Source organism: Geotrypetes seraphini, chromosome 18 (genome assembly GCF_902459505.1).
Source record: "Geotrypetes seraphini chromosome 18, aGeoSer1.1, whole genome shotgun sequence".
Taxonomy (NCBI): domain Eukaryota; kingdom Metazoa; phylum Chordata; class Amphibia; order Gymnophiona; family Dermophiidae; genus Geotrypetes; species Geotrypetes seraphini.
The window spans coordinates 27,092,357-27,117,945 of record NC_047101.1 but is presented as its reverse complement, the minus strand read 5'-3'; the positions used below and the strand labels follow the sequence as shown (position 1 = coordinate 27,117,945).

General features: G+C 44.0%; 2 protein-coding genes across 2 annotated transcripts in view; both read right to left on the bottom strand.

The window, feature by feature from the left end:
- Positions 1-17,282, bottom strand: part of DOCK2 (dedicator of cytokinesis 2) — a 601,528-nt gene extending 584,246 nt beyond the window's left edge. Inside the window, exon 1 of the mRNA XM_033927247.1 lies at positions 17,030-17,282. The gene's annotated coding sequence lies outside the window, so the exon portion shown is untranslated. The remainder of the gene's footprint in view (positions 1-17,029) is intronic.
- Positions 17,283-17,583: 301 nt separating this feature from the next.
- The window catches only part of PFDN1 (prefoldin subunit 1), a 42,389-nt gene continuing 34,383 nt past the window's right edge, over positions 17,584-25,589 (bottom strand). Inside the window, exons 3-4 of the mRNA XM_033926912.1 lie at positions 24,252-24,336; positions 17,584-17,877 (exon numbers count right to left, since the gene is read on the bottom strand). Of these exons, the coding sequence (XP_033782803.1) occupies positions 17,794-17,877; positions 24,252-24,336 (169 nt within the window). The 3' untranslated portion in view covers positions 17,584-17,793. The remainder of the gene's footprint in view (positions 17,878-24,251; positions 24,337-25,589) is intronic.

Sequence of the window (25,589 nt, the reverse complement as noted above, 5' to 3'; positions counted from 1 at the left end):
AAAACCCGACTGGATTGCGGCCCTCGTGGAGGGACTTTGACACCCCTGCTCTAGACCAACTGGAGGCAACCTTTCATGGTGCTGGTCATTAGGTTTGGGGCACACCTTCGAGTGTTTGGTAGGTAAATCAACCAATCCCTGTCTTATCCCACTCATGATTTAAAAAAAAACCCAAAACCAACAAACTACTTCTATATGTGCCCTGGTCTGTTTTTCTCAAAGCTGAGGAGCCCTAAGCTGCTTGGCCATTAGTATGGAGGTTTTCTATCCCCTTTTTGTCATCTTGGTCTGAACCTTTTCTAGTTTTACTGTATCCTTTTTGGAGATGGGGCAACCAAAAGGGTAGATATGCCTTTGATTTATACAGAGGCATAAAATTCATGGCTCTAAGAAATGTTATAGCTCAGCTAGCACAGCCATATCCATCTTTTTATCCTTGATTAATGCAGGCCAACAATCCTACAGCTCTGCCAAAATACCTGTTTTGCTGCATTCAATAATTACAAAATTTCTTTCTGGGCATTAAATTGAAGCTGGAGCAAATCAGAGCCTTCTAGAAATTTATAAACACGGTTTAACAAATATTGCTCTAAACCTCTGTGACAGCTGACAGTTCTCCCAAAGTTACATTCTTAAAGAAAACGTGACAAAAATATTTCCCATTGTTTTGGTTGCCACAAGATTCATTAAACAAATTTTAAATTTCAGAGGGAAGCTGTTTTTGGCAAGATGCAGGTACTACATACAGTGAGTGTTGGCAGTAACTTTGTGAGATTTGTTTTAAATGTGAGGTTCATTCCTGTCATGCATGATTGCATGAGGTTGATTTGCATACACATTAAACTAAACTAAAACTTAAGTTTATAGACCGGGGCATACTCCAAGACTGACTTACCGTGTTTCCCCAAAAATAAGCCCTAGTCCCGGGATTCTCCGGCAACTGTTCAAAACCACCCCCCCCCCCATGCAGCCGAACCCCTGCTGACCATCCTTCCCTCCCCACCGACCGCGAGCGACCCCTACCTTCAACCGAAGCAATGTCAGACCGGCAGCATTTTAAATAGGCTGCTTGGCCTTCTCCGTTGGGGATTTCACTCTGCGCGTTACTGATGATGTCATTAAACTATTCTTCTAATTTTTGTAGATCCCTTCTCCTATTATTGCAAATCTTGCTGCCATTTGCATCAACCCTTCAGCAATATCACTCATAAATATGTTGAATGGAATCAGGCCCAGTACAGACCCTGAGGCACTTCACTACTTACATTCTTTCCTCTGAGAAAACTCCATTAACTACCATGCTCTACCTTCTATCAACCAGTTTTCAATTCAGTTCACCACTTTATGTCCTAACTTTAGCCCACCTTTGAGGAGCTGTGTCAAAAGCCTTACTGAAAAATTCAAGTAGACTACATTCAGCACATGTCCAATATCCAATTTCTTTGTCACCCAGTCAAAAAAATTGATCAAATTTGTTTGGCATGATTTTCCTTTGATCCTTGTAACCAATTGGTTTTCAGGAAACTCGCTATCTTTTCCTTGAACAGTGCCTCCATTACCTTTCCAATCACCTATAGTTTCCCATCTCATCTCTGCCTCCACATCTGCTGTTCTCCAATCCTATGGAACCTCCCTAGTCTCCAAGAACTTATACAAATCTTTAAGAGAACCCATCCGAACCCCTCTGAGGACTAAAGCTGAAGTGCATTCAAAAAAGGTTTAAGAGGAGGACCTATATACGAGGACTCTTGCATTTTTAGACGTTGCATGGAATACCACAGCACATCCAGGAGAAGGATCCTGTCTATAATAAGTCACAATAGTGAGCAAAGCCCAATCAAGATAGTGTAGTGTCCTGAAGTAACGTTTGTTGTGCTCCCATTGAAATCAGTCTTGCAGTTTGAACTGCCATCAATGCTTTTTTTCTAATGTTAAGCTTCTTTCTTCCTTTCCTTTTCCCCAACTCCTGTGGGTCTGGCATCTCACCCTACCTACTCTTCTGTAGTCCTACAAATTTTCTTGTCTTTCACTAATAGCGATTAAGCCATATAAAGTCCTGGGAGCTGTCCCTCTGCTGCAATTTCCTTTTGCTACATAGGTGAGCACACCTTTTGACAGCCATTGGTTAGCTCTTTTGGCTGTTTCTCTTTGTCATATCTGTCTGTCCAAGTTAGATTGTAAGTTCTTCCGAGCAGGGACCGTCTATACAGCGCTGGAAACACCTTTCAGCACTATATAAATGATAAGTAGTAATTAAGTGATGTCATAAACCCAATAAAATGGACAGTCACTTATAATTCAGAGAGATTCTTGGTTGGTAACTCCCAAGGCCTTGAATGTTTTAAACTACACATTTGTGCCTGGTATTCTTTTTTTTCCTTGGTTTCCAGAGATGGAAGAAAGGGCTGAGCAATATGAAACCTGTCCACGTAGGTTATCAGAGCAAACAAAGCCAGGTATTCTGGTGAGAATGAATGTTGGCACACATTGTCAGTGTGATGGCCCCACATATATATGTTTGCTCTCCTTCAGTATTTTTGGACTGAAAGCGTCCCCCCAACTTAAAAATCACTGAAGCATCATAGATCACACTCAGTAAAGAATAAGAAATTTAAGATTAGAAACAAATATACCCAAACTCAACAAAAAGACACTGTCATTCATCAATTTTGTAAGGAAATAGAACAGTTGAGTGCTTGAGTGGGACCTAAGTTCTTCATCCCTTAAACTGTACTGTTCCCTTGGGTTTTTGCAGCCCAAAATGCATGACCTTGCATTTCTTACCATTAAATTTTAGCTGCAAAATTTCAGACCATTCTTCAAGCTTTGTCAGGTCCTTCTTCATGTTATTTACATCATCCTGGATGTCTACTCGATTGCAGATTTTGGTATCGTCTGCAAAGAGGCAAATCTTACCCGACAACCCTTCAGCAATATTGTTTATAAAAATGTTAAAAAGAATAGGCCAAAGAATAGAGCCTTGAGGCATCCCTTTCCTCAGAGCGATCTCCATTGATCATCACGCTCTGTCGCCTTCCACTCAAGCAGTTCTTGACCCAGCCTGTCACTTTGGGACCCATCCCGAGGGCACTCAGTTTATTTATTAGACGTCTGTGTGGAACACTGTCAAAGGCTTTGCTAAAATCTAAATACACCACATCTAGCATACATCCTTTATCCAATTCTCTGGCTACCCTGTCAAAGAAATTTATTAGATTATCCTATTATCTAAGTTCCCATGTAGATCAAAGGCTATGTTCTCATAGTCGAAAAACTTGTTCTCCTCCTCCCAAGGACCACCTCAGGACCAACAAACAGACAGTGAATCCCTCTTTACTTTCTTCCACGACAAAATATGAGACACCCTAGACGTGGAGGCCAAAGCTCTGCCAAACAGCCTAACATCTTCAAAATAGGATAACCTAACAAAGAGAGAAACCCTATACAGCTTCAAACCAGTCTCCATAGATAATCTGAAAAATTCAATAGATTCCCTGCATCCCACAACCTCAATCTTAGATCCATGCCCATCCATAACACTTCTAGCTACCAATGAAATCTTCTTGTCCTCCATTCTACCCTTATTAAACAAGTCCCTAAAATCAGGCATAATACCACATTGTTGGAAATCTGCTGTAGTGAGACCAGTTCTAAAAAAATCCACTATGGACCCGGAAAATCCAAGCAGCTGTAGACCAGTCTCAAACCTTCCTTTTATCTCAAAAATACTTGAAAAGATAGTGCTCACACAGCTAAGAGACATCATAGAAACAAATGCTAGTCTCTCCATCTTCCAATCAGGATTTAGGAAACACCACAGCACAGAAACAGTACTACTAGACATAGTAGACAACTGCTGGAAAATTCTAGATGAGGGGAAAGACGCATTATTGATACTATTAGACCTAAGTGCCGCCTTTGACACTATTGACCACTCACTTCTATCCAGACTACAATCTATTGGAATCAACAATATTGTACTAGCTGGGCTCTCCTCCTTCCTTAATGAAAGATCGCAGAGAGTACTATTAGAGTTTAGCTTTCATAAACTACAAAACATAAGAACTGCCGCTGCTGGATCAGACCAGTGGTCCATCGTGCCCAGCAGTCCGCTCATACGGCAGCCCTTAGGTCAAAGACTAGTGCCCTGAGACTAGCCTTACCTGTGTACGTTCTGGTTCAGTAGGAAGTTGTCTAACTTTGTCTTGAATCCCTGGAGGGTGTTTTCCCCTATAACAGCCTCCGGAAGAGCGTTCCAGTTTTCTACCACTCTGGGTGAAGAACTTCCTTAGGTTTGTATGGAATCTATCCCCTTTTAACTTTAGAGAATAAAGTGAATTGGAGCAAATCAATGGCCATGCCCTTGTCTTTACATGTTTATAAATCTCATCTGGGTGATGCTCAACTAAAATGGGTTGATAAAGTGAAATATTTAGGTATCTGGTTTGGATATTCTGTTGAAAGTTAATTGGAACTCAATAGACAATCGATACTTACCCTGGTTGATGAAATTTTTGTGCGCTGGTCTCCTCTATACTTGTCCTGGTAGGGCAGGTTAGAAGCGATAAAAATGGTATTAGCTCCCAAAGTGAATTATATACAGAACATGATATCTCTCTCATGATACCTCTCATGTTCCTGGATAAGCCCCCCCCCCCCCCCACTTCCTTGGCAGCCCTCTATGGAAGGATCTTTTGGTGCTGTAATGGAGGAGGGAGGCATTATGAAGGACTCCATAGAGTGCTGGTTCCTTGACATGGAGGCCAAGATTGGGTGCCAGATGGTGGCCCACAGATCAGCTGTCGAGGGTCACGTCCTGACACACAGGGCTGCAATGAAGGGGTGCAAGGTGGTCCTGGAGGGCAAGATTGCCAATATGGAGGCCACCTTCCACCATATATACCACACTTTAGGGCAGATAGTGGCCAACTTGCAATTTGGTCACATTTGGGGAAATCAGTGCCCCTACTGTCATGAAAGCAGCCTTGATCCCCCTCCCAATGGCTGGTGCTTCCATCTTAACCCCACCCCTCACCTAGCTCTCCTTCCATCCCTTTTATTTTGTATTTAATGGCAGATTGCCTTTTTATGTTGGACTTTTTTGTGTTTCATTTCTTTTATATATTTAGCTTTATTTTTCTTGAGCTGTTGTGTTGTATTTTTGCAATCTCAGGGATTCACAATGACAGCCTATGATACAAGGAGGGTGTTTAGTGTACTGTTCAGTATGTGGGCGAGTACTACATTTCATTGCAGTCACTCTGACCTACTGTTACCCTCTGCCTCCACAAAAAGGAGGACAGATTTAGACAGCTGACTTGAATTTGCATTCCTCTGCTTGGGAAAAAAAAGCCAGCTGTCTCAGTCGGTGTCTGGGTGTGGTGTCTAACACAGTCAGTACAAAACAGAGGACATGAAGACCCAGGAACTTCCATAATCTGGAATAACACATTTGCTTTATTGTTGGACAGGGTTATCTCTATCTGGCCTCCCATTATAGCAAAAGTCATCTGTTTTTGCTAAATCTGGAAGATCTTTAGCCTTTTTTGGTCAGCTTCAATCTGTGTCTGACTCATAGGGTGTGGCTTGAAAATGATCCCAAAGCTGAACAAAACTGCTTGTTTTTACTGTGCAACTGTGTGTATGGGAATATTAGGTTGGGAATAAGTGTGCCTCCAATTTCCCCTAGACAGTTCTTATTTCATGTCTGCATGAAGCTTGCTCAGACCTAACATTACTTTCTGAGCAGCATACCTTTACATTGAGTTATCTCCCTACTTTGGTTTGGTTGACAAGCCAATGTTGAAAGAGTTTCAGTTTACAGCCTTGTTTAGCTGTGTGCTTCCCTCGCTAGCTGTATACACTAAGTAATCTGCCACCAGATGACTGCAACTGAGAAATGCAGTATTTATTTGTCTGAGAAAAGAAAATATGGTAGAGAGGAGGTAGGCAGACTCTACTGCATTCTCATAAATCTTACATGTAGTCAAAATGGGGTTTGGGGAGCTTCTCACCCTACAGTCAGAACCTATTAGGAAAAGGGCCTATTCATGTCTGCTGATTAGGTGTAGAAGGGAAGGGCTGGAATTTACTAAGGTGACTGCATTATATCTGGGACAGTGCTGAGAATAAGACTGCCTTGAAAACTTCTGAAAGCTAAGTTACTCAGAATTTCATATTCTGCTCTTAACACTGAGTTTTAGCATTATATCTGATTAATTTCTCTTCTCCTCCCTGTTTCATACTTAAAAAAAAATAATAATAATAATATTTATATATATATATATATACACACACACACATATTGTATATATTCTAATCTAATCTTCCATTTGTGAGTTGCACATACCTATACAGGCTCAAGGCGACAGATCAAAGAGGAAGGGGAAAGTAGTAGGGGAAGGGGGCATGGAGAAGCAAGATTAGGGACTTAGAAGTAGGGGGTGCTATACAGAAACTAAGACAGTTAATTATCAAAGAGGACTTTTTCTTTAGGCTTTTTCTGAATGTGGTGTAGTTTGTCTCTTTCCTGATAGTTTCTGGTAGGTCATTCCAGGTTTTTACACCCAGATAAGTTAGCATAGAGTGGAAGATTCGCTTGTAGTGGAGGTATTTTGTGGATGGCAGGTTTAGTTGGATTCTGTTAAGGATTCTTTTTGATGTCGACCAAACAGTAGAGCAGGGGTGCCCAACGCGTCGATCGCGATCGACCAGTAGCTCAGGAAGGCAACTCGAGTCGATCGCACTCGTGTTGCCGTCCTGATCTATGGGCCGATCAGCCTTCCTCTCCAGTGTTCTCCCTAGGGCCTTTTAGCTGGGCGGTCCGCCCAGCTGTCATCTGCCGCTGCTGAACATTAAAAAAAAACCGGCTTGGAGACGGAAGTGACGTCATCTCGCAAATGGCTGAGTAAAACAGGAGCTCCGTCGGGCTTCTGTGTATCATAGCGCTTGGCGCTTCCAAAGTGCGCGTTTTTGCCACCACTTTCGCCTGCACCGGCTCCCTTCTCTATGGCCACTCGAAAGCGCCTGGAAAAGTTTAAGTTCTTCGGCGATCCGCCGGAGAAATCGGCTCCGGAGGCGGCGGGCAGCATGGGGGACAGAGAGAAAAAAAAAATGGCGACCGGACCAGCGACTCAATCGGAGTCGGAAGATGAGGGTATCCCCGATCAGAGGAGAGAGGTTGGTGATGCGCCCCAGAAGTCTATCACAGACTGGTTTAAGGAGCTCAAGGCAGATATTAATGGGGTGCGGAGCGACGTGAGAGCGGCGATAGCGGAGCTGCGGGCAGAGGTCGGCGAGCTGGGAGCCAGAGTAACAGCAACAGAAGACCACGTGGCTACCCTGAATACGGTGGTGACAACTACCACGGAGGATTCGGCTCGCCTGTCCTCTGAACTGCGGGACCTCCAGACTCAAGTTGAAGATCTGGAAAATAGGTCACGGCGCTGCAACCTACGCTTTAAGGGCATCCCTGAAACGGAGGAGTACAAGGATTGCAAGGCGGTGGTACGGGACTTCTGTGAGCATTTGTTGAGAGCTGATGGGGCTGACCTGCCTGATAATATGATTCTGGTGCGGGCCCACCGCAGTCTGGGAGCTGCACGAGCTCAGAACACGCGTGATATCATTGCGTGCTTTGGAGAATTCACATTGAAGGAACGGATCTTGCTGGCTGGCCGGCGACAGGCCACACTCCGGTGGAAGGATATGGCGGTGGGTGTATTTCAAGACCTAGCGTGGTCCACATTGCAGAAGCGCAGGGCATTCAAAGATGTCACCTCAGCCCTGCGCACTGGGGGACATAAATACCGCTGGCTTTTCCCCTTTGGGATGTGGATGACTGTTAATGGGGCATCCCGGAGGGTGAGTACAGTGTCGGAAGCCTGGGCGGAGATGCGAGCCTTGGGATGCGGGACATCGCAAGTGGAAGATCGGCCCCCTGCAGTGGCATCTACATCAGCACAGGGTGCCTCATGGAGCACGGCATTGCGGTCTGGGAAGAAACCAGCGAAACCTCCCTCCTGACTGAGCTTGGACATTGCCCTGCTTTTGCAGGGAGGGAGTTGATCCCTTGGCTTTCGTGGAGCCTGCATACATATGTTCGGTGGTGTTGGAGATTCTGGGGGCTTCCTGAGCTCTCACTGTTGTATGACTATCTTTAACGCACTGTATTTTATTCCAGGAAATGTTGTACTGGTTCATAATTGTTTGATGTTGGGAGACAGGGGGGGTATTTGGCGGGGTTGAAAGGGGCTTGGTGAGTGTGGGGAATGTTTGAGATTTGAATGTAGGTGGGGGGGGGGGAAGGGTGGCGTTTGGAATATAAGTGTGTGGTTTTATGCTTTGGGGGATTCAATGCTTCTGAAAGTGGGATATATGCCTTTGGGAGGGATAGCACTTTCTGTCAGCTGGCGAATCCTAATCTACAGGGTTCGAAGCAGCGTAGGGGTGGGGGGCGGGGGGAGGGGCTGGGGGGAGTTCAGGTGGGAGGGGGGAGGGGGAGGGTAGAGGAGAAGCTGTTTACTATAGGTTCGTGGAATGTTAATGGACTTAATAGTCATGGGAAGCGTAGTATTGTGGCTAAGGAATTGAATCGCATGCAATGGGATGTTTGTTTACTTCAGGAAACACATTTGAGGCCTCGAGATGTGGGGGTCTTAAAATCACGCTATTATGATCAGATTTGGACCCACCAGGGGTCGACCCCAGGGAGGAAGGTGGGGGGTTTGGCCATTCTGGTACGAAAGGGCTTGGGGTTGGTGGTCGATCATGTCTATAGGGATGGTGCAGGGAGATGTTTGGCTCTTGTGGCTAAGTTGCAGGGTTGTACAATTACCCTTATCAATTTGTACGGCCCCAATAAGGGTCAAGCTAGCTATTTTGGGTCTATCAAAGAAGAACTGGTTAGTTTTGCAAAGGGGTCGGTGTATCTCGGGGGGGATTTTAATGTTACACCTGATGTTACTCTGGATCATTCTGGGGGTGGGACTAGGTCTCCGTCCAGGGCTGCTAGACGGGCTTTACTGTCTCTATTCTCTTCTCTGGGCTTGGTGGATAGCTGGAGGTTGTTGCATCCTACACAACGCACTTATACCCACTACTCACATGCACATAAATCATACGCACGCATAGATGGGTTGTTGGTCCACCGCAATTCTTGGGGAGGGATTCGCCAGGCGGAAATTGGACCTATTCAAATTTCTGATCATGCGCCTGTGTGGGTAACTAGTGGGGGGTACTGGACAGGGGAGGGATGCCGTTTCTGGAGACTTAATGAATCTCTATTGAAAGATCCAGCTGTGGTCCGGGACGTGTATGATACTGTGGACCAATACCTTCAGATTAATGACAATGCTACGGTTACTGATGCGATATTGTGGGATGCCCTGAAGGTGGTAATACGGGGTATCTTTATCAAATGGGGTGCTCGTCGTAAGCGCTTCAGGGCTCAGCGCAACCTGAGGTTAAGGGAACAATTGGAACGGTTGGGGAGGCTGCACCAGAGACACCAGGACCCCTTAATATATGAACAATTAGTTAAGGCACGGGCGGAGCTCTCCCTACTGCAGATGGAGGAATATGAGTTTTTGAGGACACGTTTGCGGCAATCGGTCTATGAATATAATAATACACCTGGATCTCGCTTGGCTCGATTGATTAAGCTGAAACAGGCGAGAGCGGCTATTACTCAGATACGGGATGCGGGAGGGACGGTGCATCGGACTGACTCAGATATTAGATCAGATTTTCTTAAATTTTATTCTGATTTATACAGACCCTCACAGGGGCGAGATCCGGCTGTTATTGAACAATACCTTTCACAGATGCGGCTTCCTCGGCTTTCGGATAAGGACAGGGAATTGCTCAATGAGCCTATAGAGTTAGGGGAGGTCTTGGGAGTCATTGCTGAGTTGAAGTTAGGGAAATCGCCGGGCTTGGATGGCTATACTAATCAGTTTTATAAACTTTTCCGGGAGGTCCTGGCTCCGTTGCTGGTTCGGGTTGCGAACGGGGTGAGGGATGGCTCTTCGTTGCCGTCCACCATGGGGGAGGCTGGGATTTCGGTCCTACTTAAACCAAACAAAGATCCGATGAGCTGCGGGTCTTACCGACCGATTTCGTTACTAAATACTGATGCAAAAATCCTTGCTAAAGTGTTGGCCCTTCGGTTGGGGAAGGTATTGCCGTCTTTGGTACACTTGGATCAATCTGGATTTGTGCATAATAGACGGGTAGGTGATAATATTAGACGCACTTTACACCTTATGTGGGCTGCTCAGCGGACTTCTGCTAAAGTAGCTTTTCTGTCGATTGATGCCGAGAAGGCTTTCGATCAGGTTGACTGGACTTTTTTATGGCAGGTGATGTCGAAGATGGGGTTGGGCGTTTTCTTTTTGGCATGGGTACAGGCCTTTTATGCAGCTCCAAAAGCTACTGTGTGTATTAATGGGATTTATAGTGACTTTTTTTCCATTGCGAGGGGTACTCGACAGGGGTGCCCTTTATCTCCTCTGCTGTTTGCCCTTTCTATGGAACCTCTGGCCATTCGTATTCGGGAACATGGTGACTTGATGGGGTTACGAGTAGGAGATATTGAACATCGTATTGCACTTTTTGCTGATGATGTGTTATTGTATGTTAGGGACCCGGAAGACTCGTTGCCACTCTTAGTTGATCTCTTTTTAGAATATGGGCAGCTTTCGGGGTTCACGGTAAACATGGATAAATCTGAATTGTTGAATGTAACCCTGGGGGAGGAGGATCAGCGTCGTTTAGCTGTCCGGTTTCCTTTTCGCTGGGCTCCTGGGGTCATTCGCTATCTGGGAATTCGTTTACCGACCGATCTAACTCAATTGTATACAACTAACTATGCTAGAATTATTCAACAAGTTAGGACTGATATTCAACGCTGGAATGGGTTTTGGTTGTCTTGGTGGGGTCGCATTGCAGTGTTGAAAATGAATGTCCTACCCCGGTTGCTCTTTCTCTTTCAAACGTTGCCGGTCGCAGTCCCACATTTGGTGTTGAAGCAATTACATGCTTTGTTTTTTCGCTTTATTTGGCAGGGGAAATCTCCTCGTATCTCCAGAGCTGCTTTGTGGGCAGCTAGGGATAGAGGGGGACGCGCGGTACCTAATTTATTGTGGTACTACCGGGCTGCTCAGCTGCGGCTATTATTGGATTGGGAGATTGCTGATTTTAAGTTGGCGGTGCGTATTGAACAACATTTTGTGGGACGCCCATGTTTGAAACGCTGGCTTTGGTCCTCCTCTATTGATCTTGAGCGACTGGCGGTCCCAGGAAATCCGTTTTTGGAACATCTTCTGGGAGTGTGGGGGGTTACTAAACGGCGTTGGGGGGCTGGGGTAGGCCCCTCGATTCTTGGTGCGGTGCGCGGTGAGCCTCTGTTCCCGGCGGGTGGGGAGAGTTCTGTGTTTGTGCGGTGGGAACGGTTGGGGTTGTCTACCTTTCGAGATGTGCTTCAGAAGGGGGTCCTGGTGTCTTTTGAAACCTTCCAGATTAGTGCGGATTTGCCCAGGGGAGACTTTTTGGCTTATTCTCAGATACGTCATTTCCTTCACTCTCAAAAGTGGGATAGGGGACCCATTCAATCTCTAGATCCCTTCGCTCACTTGTGGGTCACTCTTCGGAACTTACCTAAACCCATTTCTGTTCTTTACCAATATATTCGGGGCTCCTTTTCCTTTCCGGCTCTCTATCAACGGGCTTGGGAGGTAGACTTGCACTGTACCTTTTCTGTTGAGGAGTGGTTTAAAATTCACATCGAAGTGGGAAAAGCCTCTTCTTGTGCACTTATTAAGGAAAATGCCTATAAAGTAACCATGCGCTGGTATTACACACCTGCCCGTCTCCATCGTATGTTTCCTACAGTATCTGCCTTATGTTGGAGATGTGGGGTGGATAGGGGGACCTTTTTACATATATGGTGGGATTGTCCAGTTCTAAAGCCCTTTTGGAGGACTGTTGTGGGATGTTTATCACAATTGTTACAGATTTTCTTGCCTTTTTCTCCACAGGGATGTTTATTAGGCCTTTATAATGTTAGTCTGTACTCTTGGCAGACAAAGCTCCGACGTTGGGGTTTGGCGGCAGCAAAATGTTTGATTGCTGCCCATTGGAAACAGGGACTGGCACCTACTCATTTGGATTGGACTTTGAAGCTTCAGTTTATTGTTCAAATGGAATTATCTATTGCAAAGCGACATGGGTATTATTATACTTACACCAGGACTTGGACGAGAATAATAGAAAAAATCGAATCTTTACACTGAGCTTTTTTTCTGGGGGGGGAGGGATTGTGTCCAGGGGGACTTCCCTGAAGAAACCACAGGAAGTCCCTCTCTGAGGGTAATACAGTTGGTATGATGGGGGGGGGGGGGGTTTTGTGGAGTTCTGATTGATGATATGTATTGGGGGCTGTTTGGGTTCTGTTGGGAGAGATTTCTGCTGTTTGTACTGCTGGGGGAGCATTCTGTGACTTGGGAGCTTTTTATATGCTTGCTCTCCTATCTGTTGATGTCCCTGATATTTATATTCTGGTTTGTATAATTTTCTCAAAACTTTTTCAATAAACATTTATTGATTAAAAAAAAAAAAAAAAAACCGGCTTGGAGATTTCAGCCCCTAGCGAACTTATGCTCCGGGCTCTAACGTGTGCATGCAGGCTTCTCTTCTCTTCCCTCCGAAACCGGAAGTTATGTCCGGGGAGGTGGGGGGGGAGAAGGGAAGCCGGCATGCACATGTTGAGAGCCCTGAAGCAAGCGTTCGCTACGGGCTAATGCAGGAGACAGGTTAGTGAAGCATTTGTTCTTGTTCCTGCCGGGTCCTGCCTACTTTCTGTTTCCGCGAAGGCAGGACCCGGCAGCATTTCCCCCAATAGGTTGATCACGATCTTGGGCTGATCAGCCTTCCTCTTCCCGACGGCAGAATTGACGTCGGGGAGAGGAATGCTGGTTGGCCGAAGCAGGGAGAGCTTGGGGCCTGTTATTGGTGGCGTTTGGGTCCTGGTCCCCGATGGTAATGGCAGTGGCAGTGGCTTGGGGGAGGGCAGGGAGAAAGAAAGAAAAAGGGCAGGCAGGGAGACAGAAGGAAAGAAGAGAAACAGAAAAAAATGAAAGGGAGGCAGAGAGAAAGAAAGGGCAGGGAAGAGGAAGGAAAAGTTGGGGGGAAGGAATAAGGTCTGGAGGAGAAGAAGCATACAGGCTAAAAGAAGGGAAGAAAGATTGTATGCAGTCAGAAGAAGAAAGTGCAACCAGAGACTCATGAAATCACCAGACAAGGTAGGGAAAATGATTTTATTTTAAATTTAGTGATCAAAATGTGTCTGAATTTATATCTGCTGTCTATATTTTACACTAAGGTCCCCTTTTACTAAACCGCAATAGAGGTTTTTAGCGCAGGGAGCCTATGAGTGTCGAGAGCAGCGCTGGGCATTCAGTGCAGCTCCCTGCGCTTAAAAACTGCTATCGTGGTTTAGTAAAAAGGGAGGGGGTATATTTGTCTATTTTTGTATGGTTGTTACTGAGGTGATAGTGCTTAGAGTCATCTGCTTTGACCTCTTTGAAAAACCCTGGAATAGGAATGATGATTAACATTTTCTATGCATACAGTGTGCTTTGTGTTTTTTTTAAATTTTATTGTTGGTAGATCATTTTGACTTGGTCATTTAAAAAGTAGCTCGCAAACCCAAAAAGTGTGGGCACCCCTGCAGTAGAGAATAGTTGGATGAGAAGGGCTGCTGAGTTTCCGTATAGAATGATCCGGAGATGGCAGTTCTTATGATATTGGGAGCCAATGTAGTTGCTTGATGAAGGTTGTGATTGAATCAAATTTCTTTAATTTGTAGATTAGTGTAACTGAGTTGCAGTTTGTGGATAAGAGTAGCACTGATGTCAAGGTAGGTGGAGTTGCAATAGTCCAGTTGAGGTACATAAGAATTGCCGCTGCTGGGTCAGACCAATGGTCCATCATGCCCAGCAGTCCGCTCATGCGGCGGCCCTCTGGTCAACGACCAGCACCCTAACCGAGACTAACCCTACCAGCGCCCGTTCTTGTTCAGCAGGAACTTGTCTAACTTTGTCTTGAATCCCTGGAGGGTGTTTTTGCCCTATAACAGCCTCTGGAAGAGCGTTCCAGCTTTCTACCACTCTCTGAGTGAAGAAGAACTTCCTTACGTTTGTACAGAATCTATCCCCTTTCAACTTTAGAGAGTGCTCTCTCGTTCTTCCTACCTTGGAGAGGGTGAACAACCTGTCCTTATCTACTAAGTCTATCCCCTTCAGTACCTTGAATGTTTTGATCATGTCCCCTCTCAATCTCCTCTGTTCGAGGGAGAAGAGGCCCAGTTTCTCTAATCTTTCGCTGTACGGCAGCTCCTCCAACCCCTTAACCATCTTAGTTGCTCTTCTCTGGACCCTTTCGAGTAGTACCATGTCCTTCTTTATGTATGGCGACCAGTGCTGGACACAGTACTCCAGGTGAGGGTGCACCATGGCCCGGTACAGCGGCATGATAACCTTCTCTGATCTGTTCGTGATCCCCTTCTTTATCATTCCTAGCATTCTGTTTGCCCTTTTTGCCGCTGCCACACATTGCGTGGTCGGCTTCATTGACTTGTCCATCAAAACTCCCAAGTCCCTTTCCTGGGAGGTCTCTCCAAGTACCGCCCCGGACATCCTGTATTCATGCATGAGATTTTTGTTACCGACATGCATCACTTTACACTTATCCACGTTGAACCTCATCTGTCATGTCAATGCCAATTCCTCGAGCCTGATTATGTCACGTTGCAGATCTTCGCAATCCCCCTGCGTCTTCACTACTCTGAATAACTTCATATTGTCCGCAAATTTAATCACCTCGCTCGTTGTACCTATGTCCAGATGGTTTATAAAGATGTTAAAGAGCACGGGTCCAAGCACCGAGCCCTGCGGTACCCCATTGGTGATGCTCTTCCAGTCCGAGTATTGTCCATTTACCCCCACTCTCTGTTTCCTATGCTCCAGCCAGTTTTTAATCCACGTGAGTATTTCACCCTTGATTCCATGGCTCGCAATTTTCCGAAGTAGTCGTTTATGTGGAACCTTGTCGAACGCCTTCTGAAAATCCAGATATACAATGTCGACCGGATCGCCCTTGTCTATCTGTCTGTTTACTCCCTCAAAGAAGTGCAGCAAGTTCGGCAAACACGATCTGCCTTTGCTAAAACCGTGCTGACTGGTCCTCATCAGCCTGTGTCCGTCAAGGTGATCAATGATACTGTCCTTTATCAGTGACTCTACCATCTTTCCCGATACCGAGTTCAGACTCGCAGGTCTGTAGTTTCCCGGATCTTCCCTCGAACCTTTCTTGAAGATCGGCGTAACATTTGCCACATTCCCGATTTGATCGACAGATTGGCTATTAGTTGAAGCAGTTCTGCTATGGTCCCTTTCAGTTCCTTGATGACCCTCGGATGGATGCCATCTGGTCCCGAGGATTTATCACTCTTAAGCCTCTCAATCTGCCTACACACCTCCTCTAGACTGACTGTCAATCCTTCAGCTTTCCGTCTTCATTTCCAGCATATAGCTTGATGGGTTCCGGTATGCTGTGTACATCTTCTTCGGTACGATCAGAGCAAAGTGGTGTGGGTGGAAGTATGATCTTGTGAGTAGCAGTTGATGCATAATGTAGATGGCCTTTCTTCGAAGGTTAGATATTTGTGGTTCCATTGTGAGAGTGTCATCTAAGATGCAGCCTAGTACCTAGTTCCTCCTCATAGGAAAAAGGGTAAGACTTATATTCTAATATTCCAACTTTCTGAGACAGGCATTGATTCCACAGTCTTAGACTGGTTCTCAAAATTCTGGTAACTCTATACATCACTAACAAGCTCACTTTCACATATCTTTCAGATCAATACATTAATGAAGACTGAATCAGTAAGCAGCTCTTGTAAGCCTTGCAAACCTTAAACTACACACTTTTGTACCTTAATTTTAGCATAATACTTACCTGTGTGAGGTGGCTATCATACTCCTGCAAGGTCATTTGCCCCCCTATGCATGGAATAAATTACCTGAGTTTGTCTGTCAAGCCCCTTCCCTTGTTCAAAACCAGACTGAAAACTCACTTTTTTTATATAGTCTTCAATTCTTAACCCTACTCCTCTGCCCTACAACCCAGTCAGCTGATTAACCGTTCTCTTAACTGTATCCATGACATCTTGTTTGTCTGTTTAGATTGTAAGTTCTTTCAAGAAGGGACTGTTTTCTTCTTCTTTGTGACTCTACAGCACTGTGTACGTCTGGTAGCTCTATAGAAATCATTCATAGTAGTAGTAGTAGTGTGACATAGTAACAGAGTAGATGACGGCAGATAAAGACCCAAATGGTCCATCCAGTCTGCCCAACCTGATTCAATTTAATTTTTTTCTTCTTAGCTGTTTCTGGGCAATAATCCAAAGCTTTACCCGATATTGTGCTCGGGTGTGAAGAGTTTCAGTCTTTGGGAAGCAGAGCTGAGATTGTGATGTCATAATGCCTCATACCACCAATAAGAGTCAACCTCATCAGTGATGTCACAATGGCTTGATTGTCCTGTACTCCCCTCTGCCCTCCAACTCAGCCAGCAGATCAACCCTTCCCCTTAACTATATCCTATTTGTCTGTGTTTGCTGTTTAGATTGTAAGCTCTTTCGAGCAGGGACTGTTTTCTTCTTTGTGACTCTGTACAGCGCTGTGTATGTCTAGTAGCACTATAGAAATAATTAATAGTAGTAGTAATAAAAAAAGACCAGCACACAGCCCACATGGAAACTGGGAGGTGAAAAAAGAAGTTCACCACAGCACAATCTACCTGTGAAGGACAGTAGCCTAAATGGGCACACACAGACTACACAAAGTTAGCATTGACATTTTTAGATGTAGTTTTGTGTCCACTAGCCAAACCACCTGTGTGGAAGACAAGACAGTTCAGAATAGCTCAGATAATATACTGGAAGTACACAGAATAATGGAAACATTACCTGGAAGCAAGCAGACAGCCAACCAGCATGTCCAGCAGACTCCTGAAAAAGCTCTTCAGATGGGGCGCTTTATACTGGATACAGTACATATCTATGAAAGTGCACAAATACCCTTTCCCTCGATCTCTCCACCTGCCATTACTACCACACATAAAATAACTTTAAATGACTTCTTCACATACAAAACACAGATTGACCTTTACCAAATACAGAACAAGGATCACAAACAGAAATAGAAACTGAACTGGAAACCCCAAGAAATTAAACTCAGCAAGTACTTCAGCACTTTTTTGTATTAAACACACAGGGGTCTCAGGCCCAGGTCACCAAGCTCTGCCAGCTGAAGACCGGAAATCTCCAAGCTCTGCAGCTGGCAGCAGTGGCTGTCTAGGGAGATGCTGAAGACTTTTTACCAGGCCATGACATATATTTCCTTTTTGAGAACTACTGTGTAGGCTTTTGCCTCTAATTTTATCTTTAGATGTTGAAGTATTTGCAAGAATTAAATACTGTAGATGTGAATACATGACTGAATAAAGAATATAAACTTTAGATCATTTTGAGAAGGATATAATATCAATTAAATAATTTATTGATTACTGTCAAAACATTTACAATATCAGTAGATCAATCATTATATCTAATGGTAAATGAAGTATATGAATCAAGTTTTAAAGGTGAAAGACACAAGATTGGTCTAGAATGATATGAACATTGAACATAAGCAGAGTCTATAACGTAGATTCTTCACAGTGATGCACCTCTTACTGTGCTCTTCTGGCCATCAGCATTTCCCTAATATTATCCTCTGCATCTTTTACACTTCGTTCCAGATATGATTTCTTCTGCTGTAATACAGGAAGAAAAAGACAGCGATTACAACTAGGTGTAGGTATCCATAACTACATTCAGAAAAACCGGGCTTGATGGACCTTCAGTCTGTCCCACTATGGCAATTCTTATGTTTTTAATCTTATCAGAGTTTCTTTCAATAATGCTTATGTTCCATTTTCAATAGGATATCTAAGTCTGAGTTTGGACGTTTTAGGAAAGATGTCCAGAAATGTTAATTTTCAAAACTGCAAGACATCTATCTTTAGACGTTTGGGCCCTTAGTATATCTATTTTTTTGGTCATTCTCAAATATGAAGACATCCACATGAAAAGTGCACAAAAGCAAATTTTTCTGACGTCCAAGCAGCCAGCATTCTTAGCAAAATATCACGATTGAGTATTCCTGTGTACAGCAGAAGGGCACCCTAAGGATTACTGCAGTGAATGTCATATTTAAAATCCCAGGTACAGATGTCACTATAACTTGTTTATATAATATTGTGAGCCCTCCAAAACCCACCCAAAGCTTACTGTACCCACCTGTATCAATAGCCTTTAAGCCTGCAGGTGTCATCTTTATGTAGGTACAGTAGGTTTTGGAGGGCTCATCATACAATATAAGCAAGTTATAGTGCCCCTCTGCCGATGAGCCATGTGAATCTCATATGGGCTGGACAGTACTGGATTTTTTCACATCTTTGGGTAGTGGGAGGGAGTCAGTGCCAACTGGGGAGTAAAGGTGACGGGGGGAGGGGGGATGCCTTAATTTCTCCAGTGGTAATCTGGTCAGTTTGGGCACCTTATTAGCATTTAGACACTTTTAAAACAGGTCTAGCTCCAAATGTCTAAAAAAAGCCCTGGATGTTTTTTTAAAGGTTTATCCCTGCAGAGCATTCAAGTCCTAAGTCTGCCCAAAACACGATTAACAAGCCCCCTTAAGATTTAGACACACTGGAGACAAAACACCCAGAAAGAATCTAGAAAGTCTGTTTTGAGAATGCCCACTTGGATGTTCTGACTAATAAGACATCCAAGTGTTGGTTTATGCTGTCTTTTGGAAGTCTATCTTTTTTGAAAATGAGCTCAAAACAGTCCACTACAGAGTTCCATCTCAATCTTGTGGGAATGTTAGCTTGAATGCACGTAGAGAACACATTACTCCGGTGTTAAAGAAATTGCATTGGTTCCCGGTGGCTCAAATTTATGGGAGGTGTATCAGCCGGGGAGGAAGTTGAGGTCAGAAGGAACTATGAGACTGATCTCTATGAAGGAAAATGTTGTCCGATATGTTAAATTTAGAATAGCAATGATGTCTGTGGCAGGAGTGAAATTATGGAATTATCTTCCTGGCATCCTGAGGACCTGTTCTTACTGGTTAAAGTTTAGAAAAATGTTAAAGACCAAACTATATGTTGAGGCCTTTTTTTAATTTCATGGTTGCAAGTTGGTCAGGATATCTTGAATGTGATTAAGATGATTTAATGTAGTATAGTTTGCTAATATATTGCCTCCCCAGTTTTCGAGGGATACTGCTAGTATGTGATTGTGCTGTAACTGCAGATTTCTTTATGTATTTTGTCTGGAACTACTGTGTATGTTTTATTGTGAACCGCTAAGGGATAGGCGGTCTATAAATTTTAGAAATAAATAAATACTTTCAGAACTGCTTCTGCATTGCTGTTGAAGTATTTAGCAATTCCAGTGACAGATTTACTAAAAAATTTAAACATTGTATGAATATACAGCCTCATGGTACATAATTAAAAACAAATCCTTATTTCATGATGGACTATAAAGAAAGATTAGGTTCCTACCTTGATAATCTTCTTTCCTGTAGACGGGTGTAAAGGTCCTGAACAGCAGGTTAGTCACCCTCAAACTATGTGTTTTTGCAGAAGGCACCAATCATTTTCTTTGGCTCTGCCTCCCTTCCTCAGTGGGCTTTGCTCTAATCCCTCAGTTTGTACCAAAGCAATCAAATAGCACTATATAATTAAAATATAAAGAAAGGAGAGGGTACAGGGAAACTCCCCAAATAACAGCCACTGTTCTATTCTGCTCTGTAAACAACATGCATAAATCACATGAATTTAAAAACATTCACTAAACTAAACTAAGCCTTAAGTTTATATACTGCATCATCTCCATGGAAGTGGAGCTCGGCATGGTTTACAAAGCTTAAAAATATAAGAAGAGAGATGGGAAAGATTTACACAAACTTAAAAGATGGACCAAACAAGTCTGAGTGCAACCCGCACCACAGTAAAGGATTTGTTACTTGTACTTGTTAGGCTCCTGAACTGAGGCAGTCGACTCTACTGTAGTACTCTTCTTGACACCCTAAGCAGGCTCAATCGACTCTACTGTAGTACTCTTTTTGACACCCTAAGCAGGCAAAACAAACTAACAGATGGGCGAGTTTCAGGACCTCTACATCCATCTATTATCAAGGTAAGAACCTAATCTTTCTTTCCAGTGCAACGGATGTAGAGGTCCTGAACAACTGGAATCCCTAAAGTGGGCAAGATGAGCCTGCTGTCAGCACTGAGGACCCAAAAGCTGTGTCTAGGCAAGCCATCACATCCACCCTGTAAAACCTTGTGAAAGTAGCTGCCTTACAGATTTCATCATGCAGGATCGACCAAGATTCTGACCAGGAAGCTGCCACACCGCTAGTGGAGAGTGCTTTTAGTGATATTGAGTTTTATTTTCCATTCCTGATGTATGCTGCCGATATAGCCATGCAAATTCATCTGGTGATGGTAGCCTTAGAAGCCGGCCTTTCTCCAACAACTCGGATTTGTCAACATAAACATGATCAGCTAGCTGAAACTCATTAATCTTTTGACATCCAACAACTGCAAGATCTTATCCTTCTTTTTGGTCTGAATGCGGGCAGACCAATTTCCTGATTTACATAGAAGGGCAATATAACCTTCGGCAAAAAGGATGGTACTGTGTGTATAGATACTCCAACTTCACCAAACCTGAGAAATGGCTCTCTACAAGACCCTTCTTGCCAATGTGATCACCACTAGACACACCAACTTCATAATAAGGTGACCCAGATGGAACAGCTTATGGAGATGGGGCTGGACGAGAGTCAAATAAGCCAAGAACACGATATGGAGGTATGTGGTTCTGTGAAGTCAGCAAGAAATAATGCTTAATTTTGAAAAGACTTTGCAAGCTGTGGTTTTCTGAAGAAATTGTAAAGACTGTGGGTTTTGTACTGGTAAGGACTGGACTACAAAACCTTGGAGAAAGCAGGGAAAGTTTTCCTTACTGCAAACATTTGTTTTTCCCCAGCAACACTTCTCCCTTCCTTTTACCTCCCCCCTTGTCCACCAGTACCCCTTCTCCCTCTCCCTGCTCCCCTTTTCCAGCAGTACCCCTTCTCCCCTCCATCCAGCAGCACCCATTCTCCCTTCCCTGCTCCTCTTGTTCAGAAGTACCCCTTCTCTGCTCCCCTTGTCCAGCAGTATTCCTTCCCCCCCGTCCAGCAGTAAGAACATAAGAATTGCCGCTGCTGGGTCAGACCAGCGGTCCATCGCGCCCAGCAGTCCGCTCACGCGGCGGCCCCCAGGTCAAAGACCTGTACCCTACCGAGACCAGCCCTACCTGCGTTCGTTCTGGTTCAGCAAGAACTTGTCCAACCTTGTCTTGAATCCCTGGAGGGTGTTTTCCCCTATAACAGCCTCTGGAAGAGCATTCCAGCTCTCCACCACTCTCTGGGTGAAGAAGAACTTCCTTACGTTTGTACGGAATCTATCCCCTTTTAACTTTAGAGCGTGCCCTCTCGTCTTTATCTACTGAATCTAATCCCTTCATTATCCTGAATGTTTCGATCATGTCCCCTCTCAATCTCCTCTTTTCAAGGGAGAATAGGCCCAGCTTCTCTAATCTCTCACTGTACGGCAGCTCCTCCAACCCCTTAACCATTTTAGTTGCTCTTCTCTGGACCCTTTCGAGTAGTGCCATGTCCTTCTTCATGTACGGCGACCAGTGCTGGACGCAGTATTCCAGGTGAGGGCGTACCATGGCCCAGTACAGCGGCATGATAACCTTCTCCGATCTGTTCGCAATTCCCTTCTTAATCATTCCTAGCATTCTGTTCGCCCTTTTCGCCGCAGCCGCACATTGTGCAGACAGCTTCATCGACTTGTCAACCAGTACTCCCAAGTCCCTTTCCTGGGGGGGTCTCCCCAAGTACCACCCCGGACATCCTGTATCCCTTCTCCCCTCCATGCTCCCCCTGTCCAGCAGTACCCCCTTCTCTTCCTTGCTCCCCCTGTCCAGCAGTACCCCTTCTCCCTTCCCTGCTCCCCCTGTTCAGCAGTACCCCTCCTCCCTTCCCTGCTCCACTTGTCCAGCAGTACCCCTTATTCCCCCATCCAGCAGTACCCATTCTCCCTTCCCTGCTCCCCTTGTCCAGCAGTACCCCTTCTCCCCCCTTGTCCAGCAGTACCCCTTCTCCCTTCCTTCCTCCCGCAGTACCTGTTCTTCCTTCCTTCCTCCCCTTCTCCCCTGTACAGTAATACCTGTATTTTGCAGCCACAGTCTCTACATGATCTCGCACACTGGGCAGGAAGAGAGACTCCGGCATCAGCTGGCTTGCAACTTCCTGCTGCTGTCGCATATGCTTGGACTCCTGCCTTTGCGTATCCGGCAGATATGTGAAGGCAGGAGTCCCGTCATATGCGACGGCAGCATGAAGTTGCAAGACAGTTGACACATCTCTTCCTGCCCAATGTGCGAGATTGCGCCGGCACCAGCTGACTTGCAACTTCCTGCTGCCGTGGCATATGCCGGGTCTCTTGCCTTCATGTACCTACTAAATACATGAAGGCAGGAGTCCCGGCATATGCGACGGCAGCAGGAAGTTGCAAGTCAGCTGGCGCAGGAGCCTCTCTTCGTGCCCCGAGTGCGAGATTGCGTACAAGACCGCAAGTTTTAGACCGCTGATGTAAACAAACCCTTTCATAAAACAAATCAGGCACAGTACTTGTTGTAAAAAAGCCCATAAAAAAGAAAGAGAAATTCTCTCGATATCATCTTCCTAATTGGCTGAAGAGCCTATAAATCAAAGGCTAGCCTTGTGAAGGTGGAGGAAGCAATTAAACACTAAACTGAGGCTTTCCTCAAGTGATATCTGTGCTTTGAACTGTTATCTTCAGCCCTAAAATGCAACCTGAAATACTAATCTAGACTCTAAAACATTTTTTATATAAAACATTAACAGAAATTTTACACTACTGACTTTGCTTAATTCTCAGAGTAATTTAAAAAAAGACAATGAAATTGCCTGTTGAACGCCAACCATGCAGCCACAGTGGGGATAGTGAATCACAAATAGTGACACCAGTGAGAGGAGAGATGAAGAATTTGGAGTATGAGACCCTGGCTCATTGCCTGCAAGAGAGATCCGGCAAGCAGGCGATGTCAGAGGAGGATCTCCGAAACAACTGAAAACACTGTCGGCCCTATGGAAAAGGGGGCCAAAAGGAGCCCATCTTGCCCCTTTAGAGCATCAGCAAGATACTGGCAAAATCCAAATACTCTTATCATTGAAGAATTACTGTATTTTTCGTTCCATAAGATGCACTTTTTCCACTCCCAAAAAGGAGGTGGAAAAGTGGGTGTGTCTTATGGAGCGAAGACGACACCCCCCTCCTCTCAGTACCTTTTTAAAACACCGCCTGCCCTTTAAAAACACAGCCTGCTCGCCAGCCCTTTCTTTTAAAACACCCCCACCCTTTAAAAACACCCCCTGCCCCGCAGTACCATTTTAAATGCCCTTTAAGCCTGGTGGTCCAGTGGTGTATGGGCCGGCAGGAGTGTGCTTTCTGCACTGCTGCCTGGACCCGCCCCGTTTTCTGAATGGCTGCATCAACACAGATGTCTCTGCTTTTAAGGATACTTCAATGATTCATCAAAAGCTAGAATTGTTTGAAAATTTCATTAAGAACATAAGAAATAGAAATTTTCATTTTTGAAAATTCCTGTTTACTAGATTCCTTAGAGCAGAGATCCTTTTGATTAAATATTTTAAGGAAATCATAGTTCTCCCTAAATATGGAGGCAAGAAGGATATCTTCCTGTTATTATATTCCAATTAAGTTTCCTGTTACCAGTGAGGTAGAAGGTTTAGACTATCAGCGTGTATACTATCCTTTTTTAATGAATTTTTCTTAAAACACTTTTCTCTTGTAATCATTCTATCATTACACATATGTGCTATGAGAAGCTGATGATCATAAATTTCTTATTCACTGTGGGCCAAAGTCATCCAGTTTCTGGTAAATTACTCCCTAAAATATACTTTTGGTAAGACAAACACAAATTTTAACAAACATCAAGAATACCTCATTAGCAAAACACAACTCACCTCAAGTTCTTTTATCTTCTCCTCAGCCACTTTCTGCTTTTCTAAAAGCTGAAAATGAATTTCTGACTTAGACTGAAGAATAAACCTACAGAAAAGGTGAAAGAGAGGATTCATTTCAGAACTGCTTAAAACACTTTTATATGGAAGTTTTGAGTAGAAGCTAAAAACTACAGTAAATTCAACTGCCATAAGGCACATGGAATTCTCTAACTGTAACTCACTATGAACTATTCCAGAAAAGTTATGAGATAATCCTGGTAATAACAATTCTATAATGTGTTTGCAGTGTAAAATGATTAAATACAGCAAATGAAAATTTTAGCAAGCTCCCTAGCCCAACCAAGAAAAGATTAGGTTCTTACCTCGATAAATCTATCATGAATAAGGGCATACATAGAAACATGATGGCAGATAAAGGCCAAATGGCCCATCTAGTCTGCTCATCCGCAGTAACCATTATCTCTTTCTCCGAGAGATCCCACGTGCCTATCCAAGGCCCTTTTGAATTCAGACAGTCTGTCTCCACCACATCTTCTGGGAGACTGTTCCATGCATCTACCACCCTTTCTGTAAAAAAGTATTTCCTTAGATTACTCCGGAGTCTATCACCTCTTAACTTCATCCTATGCCCTCTCATTGCAGAGTTTCCTTTCAAATTAGAGAGACTTGACTCACGCGCATTTACATTATATGTAGGTATTTAGACATCTCTATCATATCTCAAGGAAGGATTTGAATTTGAACTATTGGATTCCAAAATGACCAATTAGTTAGAAATATTAGCCTGTAAAATTAGCAATAAGGAACTAAAAGAATCCCTTTCTAGCATATTATTTTATGTCCCACCGAAAAGTTAGACAAAAGCCAGAGAGGACTTCTGCGAATTTGTCCTACATAATTCAATTACTCCTTCATATAATATTATTGCAGGAGACATAAACTTACATTTAGATGAAGAGGACAATCCAGATGCAAAAGATTTTTAAAACTTTCTATTTTTGCTTAATTATAATCTCCCTTTACCCACACAAACACATGAAAAAGGCTATCATTTAGATGTGGTAGCTATGTCCACAAAGGAGATTTTAGATCCTTCTATCTCTCTATCTGATGGTACTTGGTATCATGATATCTGGTCTGATCATTTTACTTATTATTTTAATTTAATCTGGACTCATCTAAAATCTAAAACATATCAAAGGATTAAAAAAAGAACATCTCACAAGGGGTCATATGTGTTACATTCCAAAATGGAAATGTTGGAAAATATGCATAGGGCGAGGAATCTCTGCTTGGTTAATTTCCCAGTGACTCATTTGTTATCTTCAGAAGTATTGT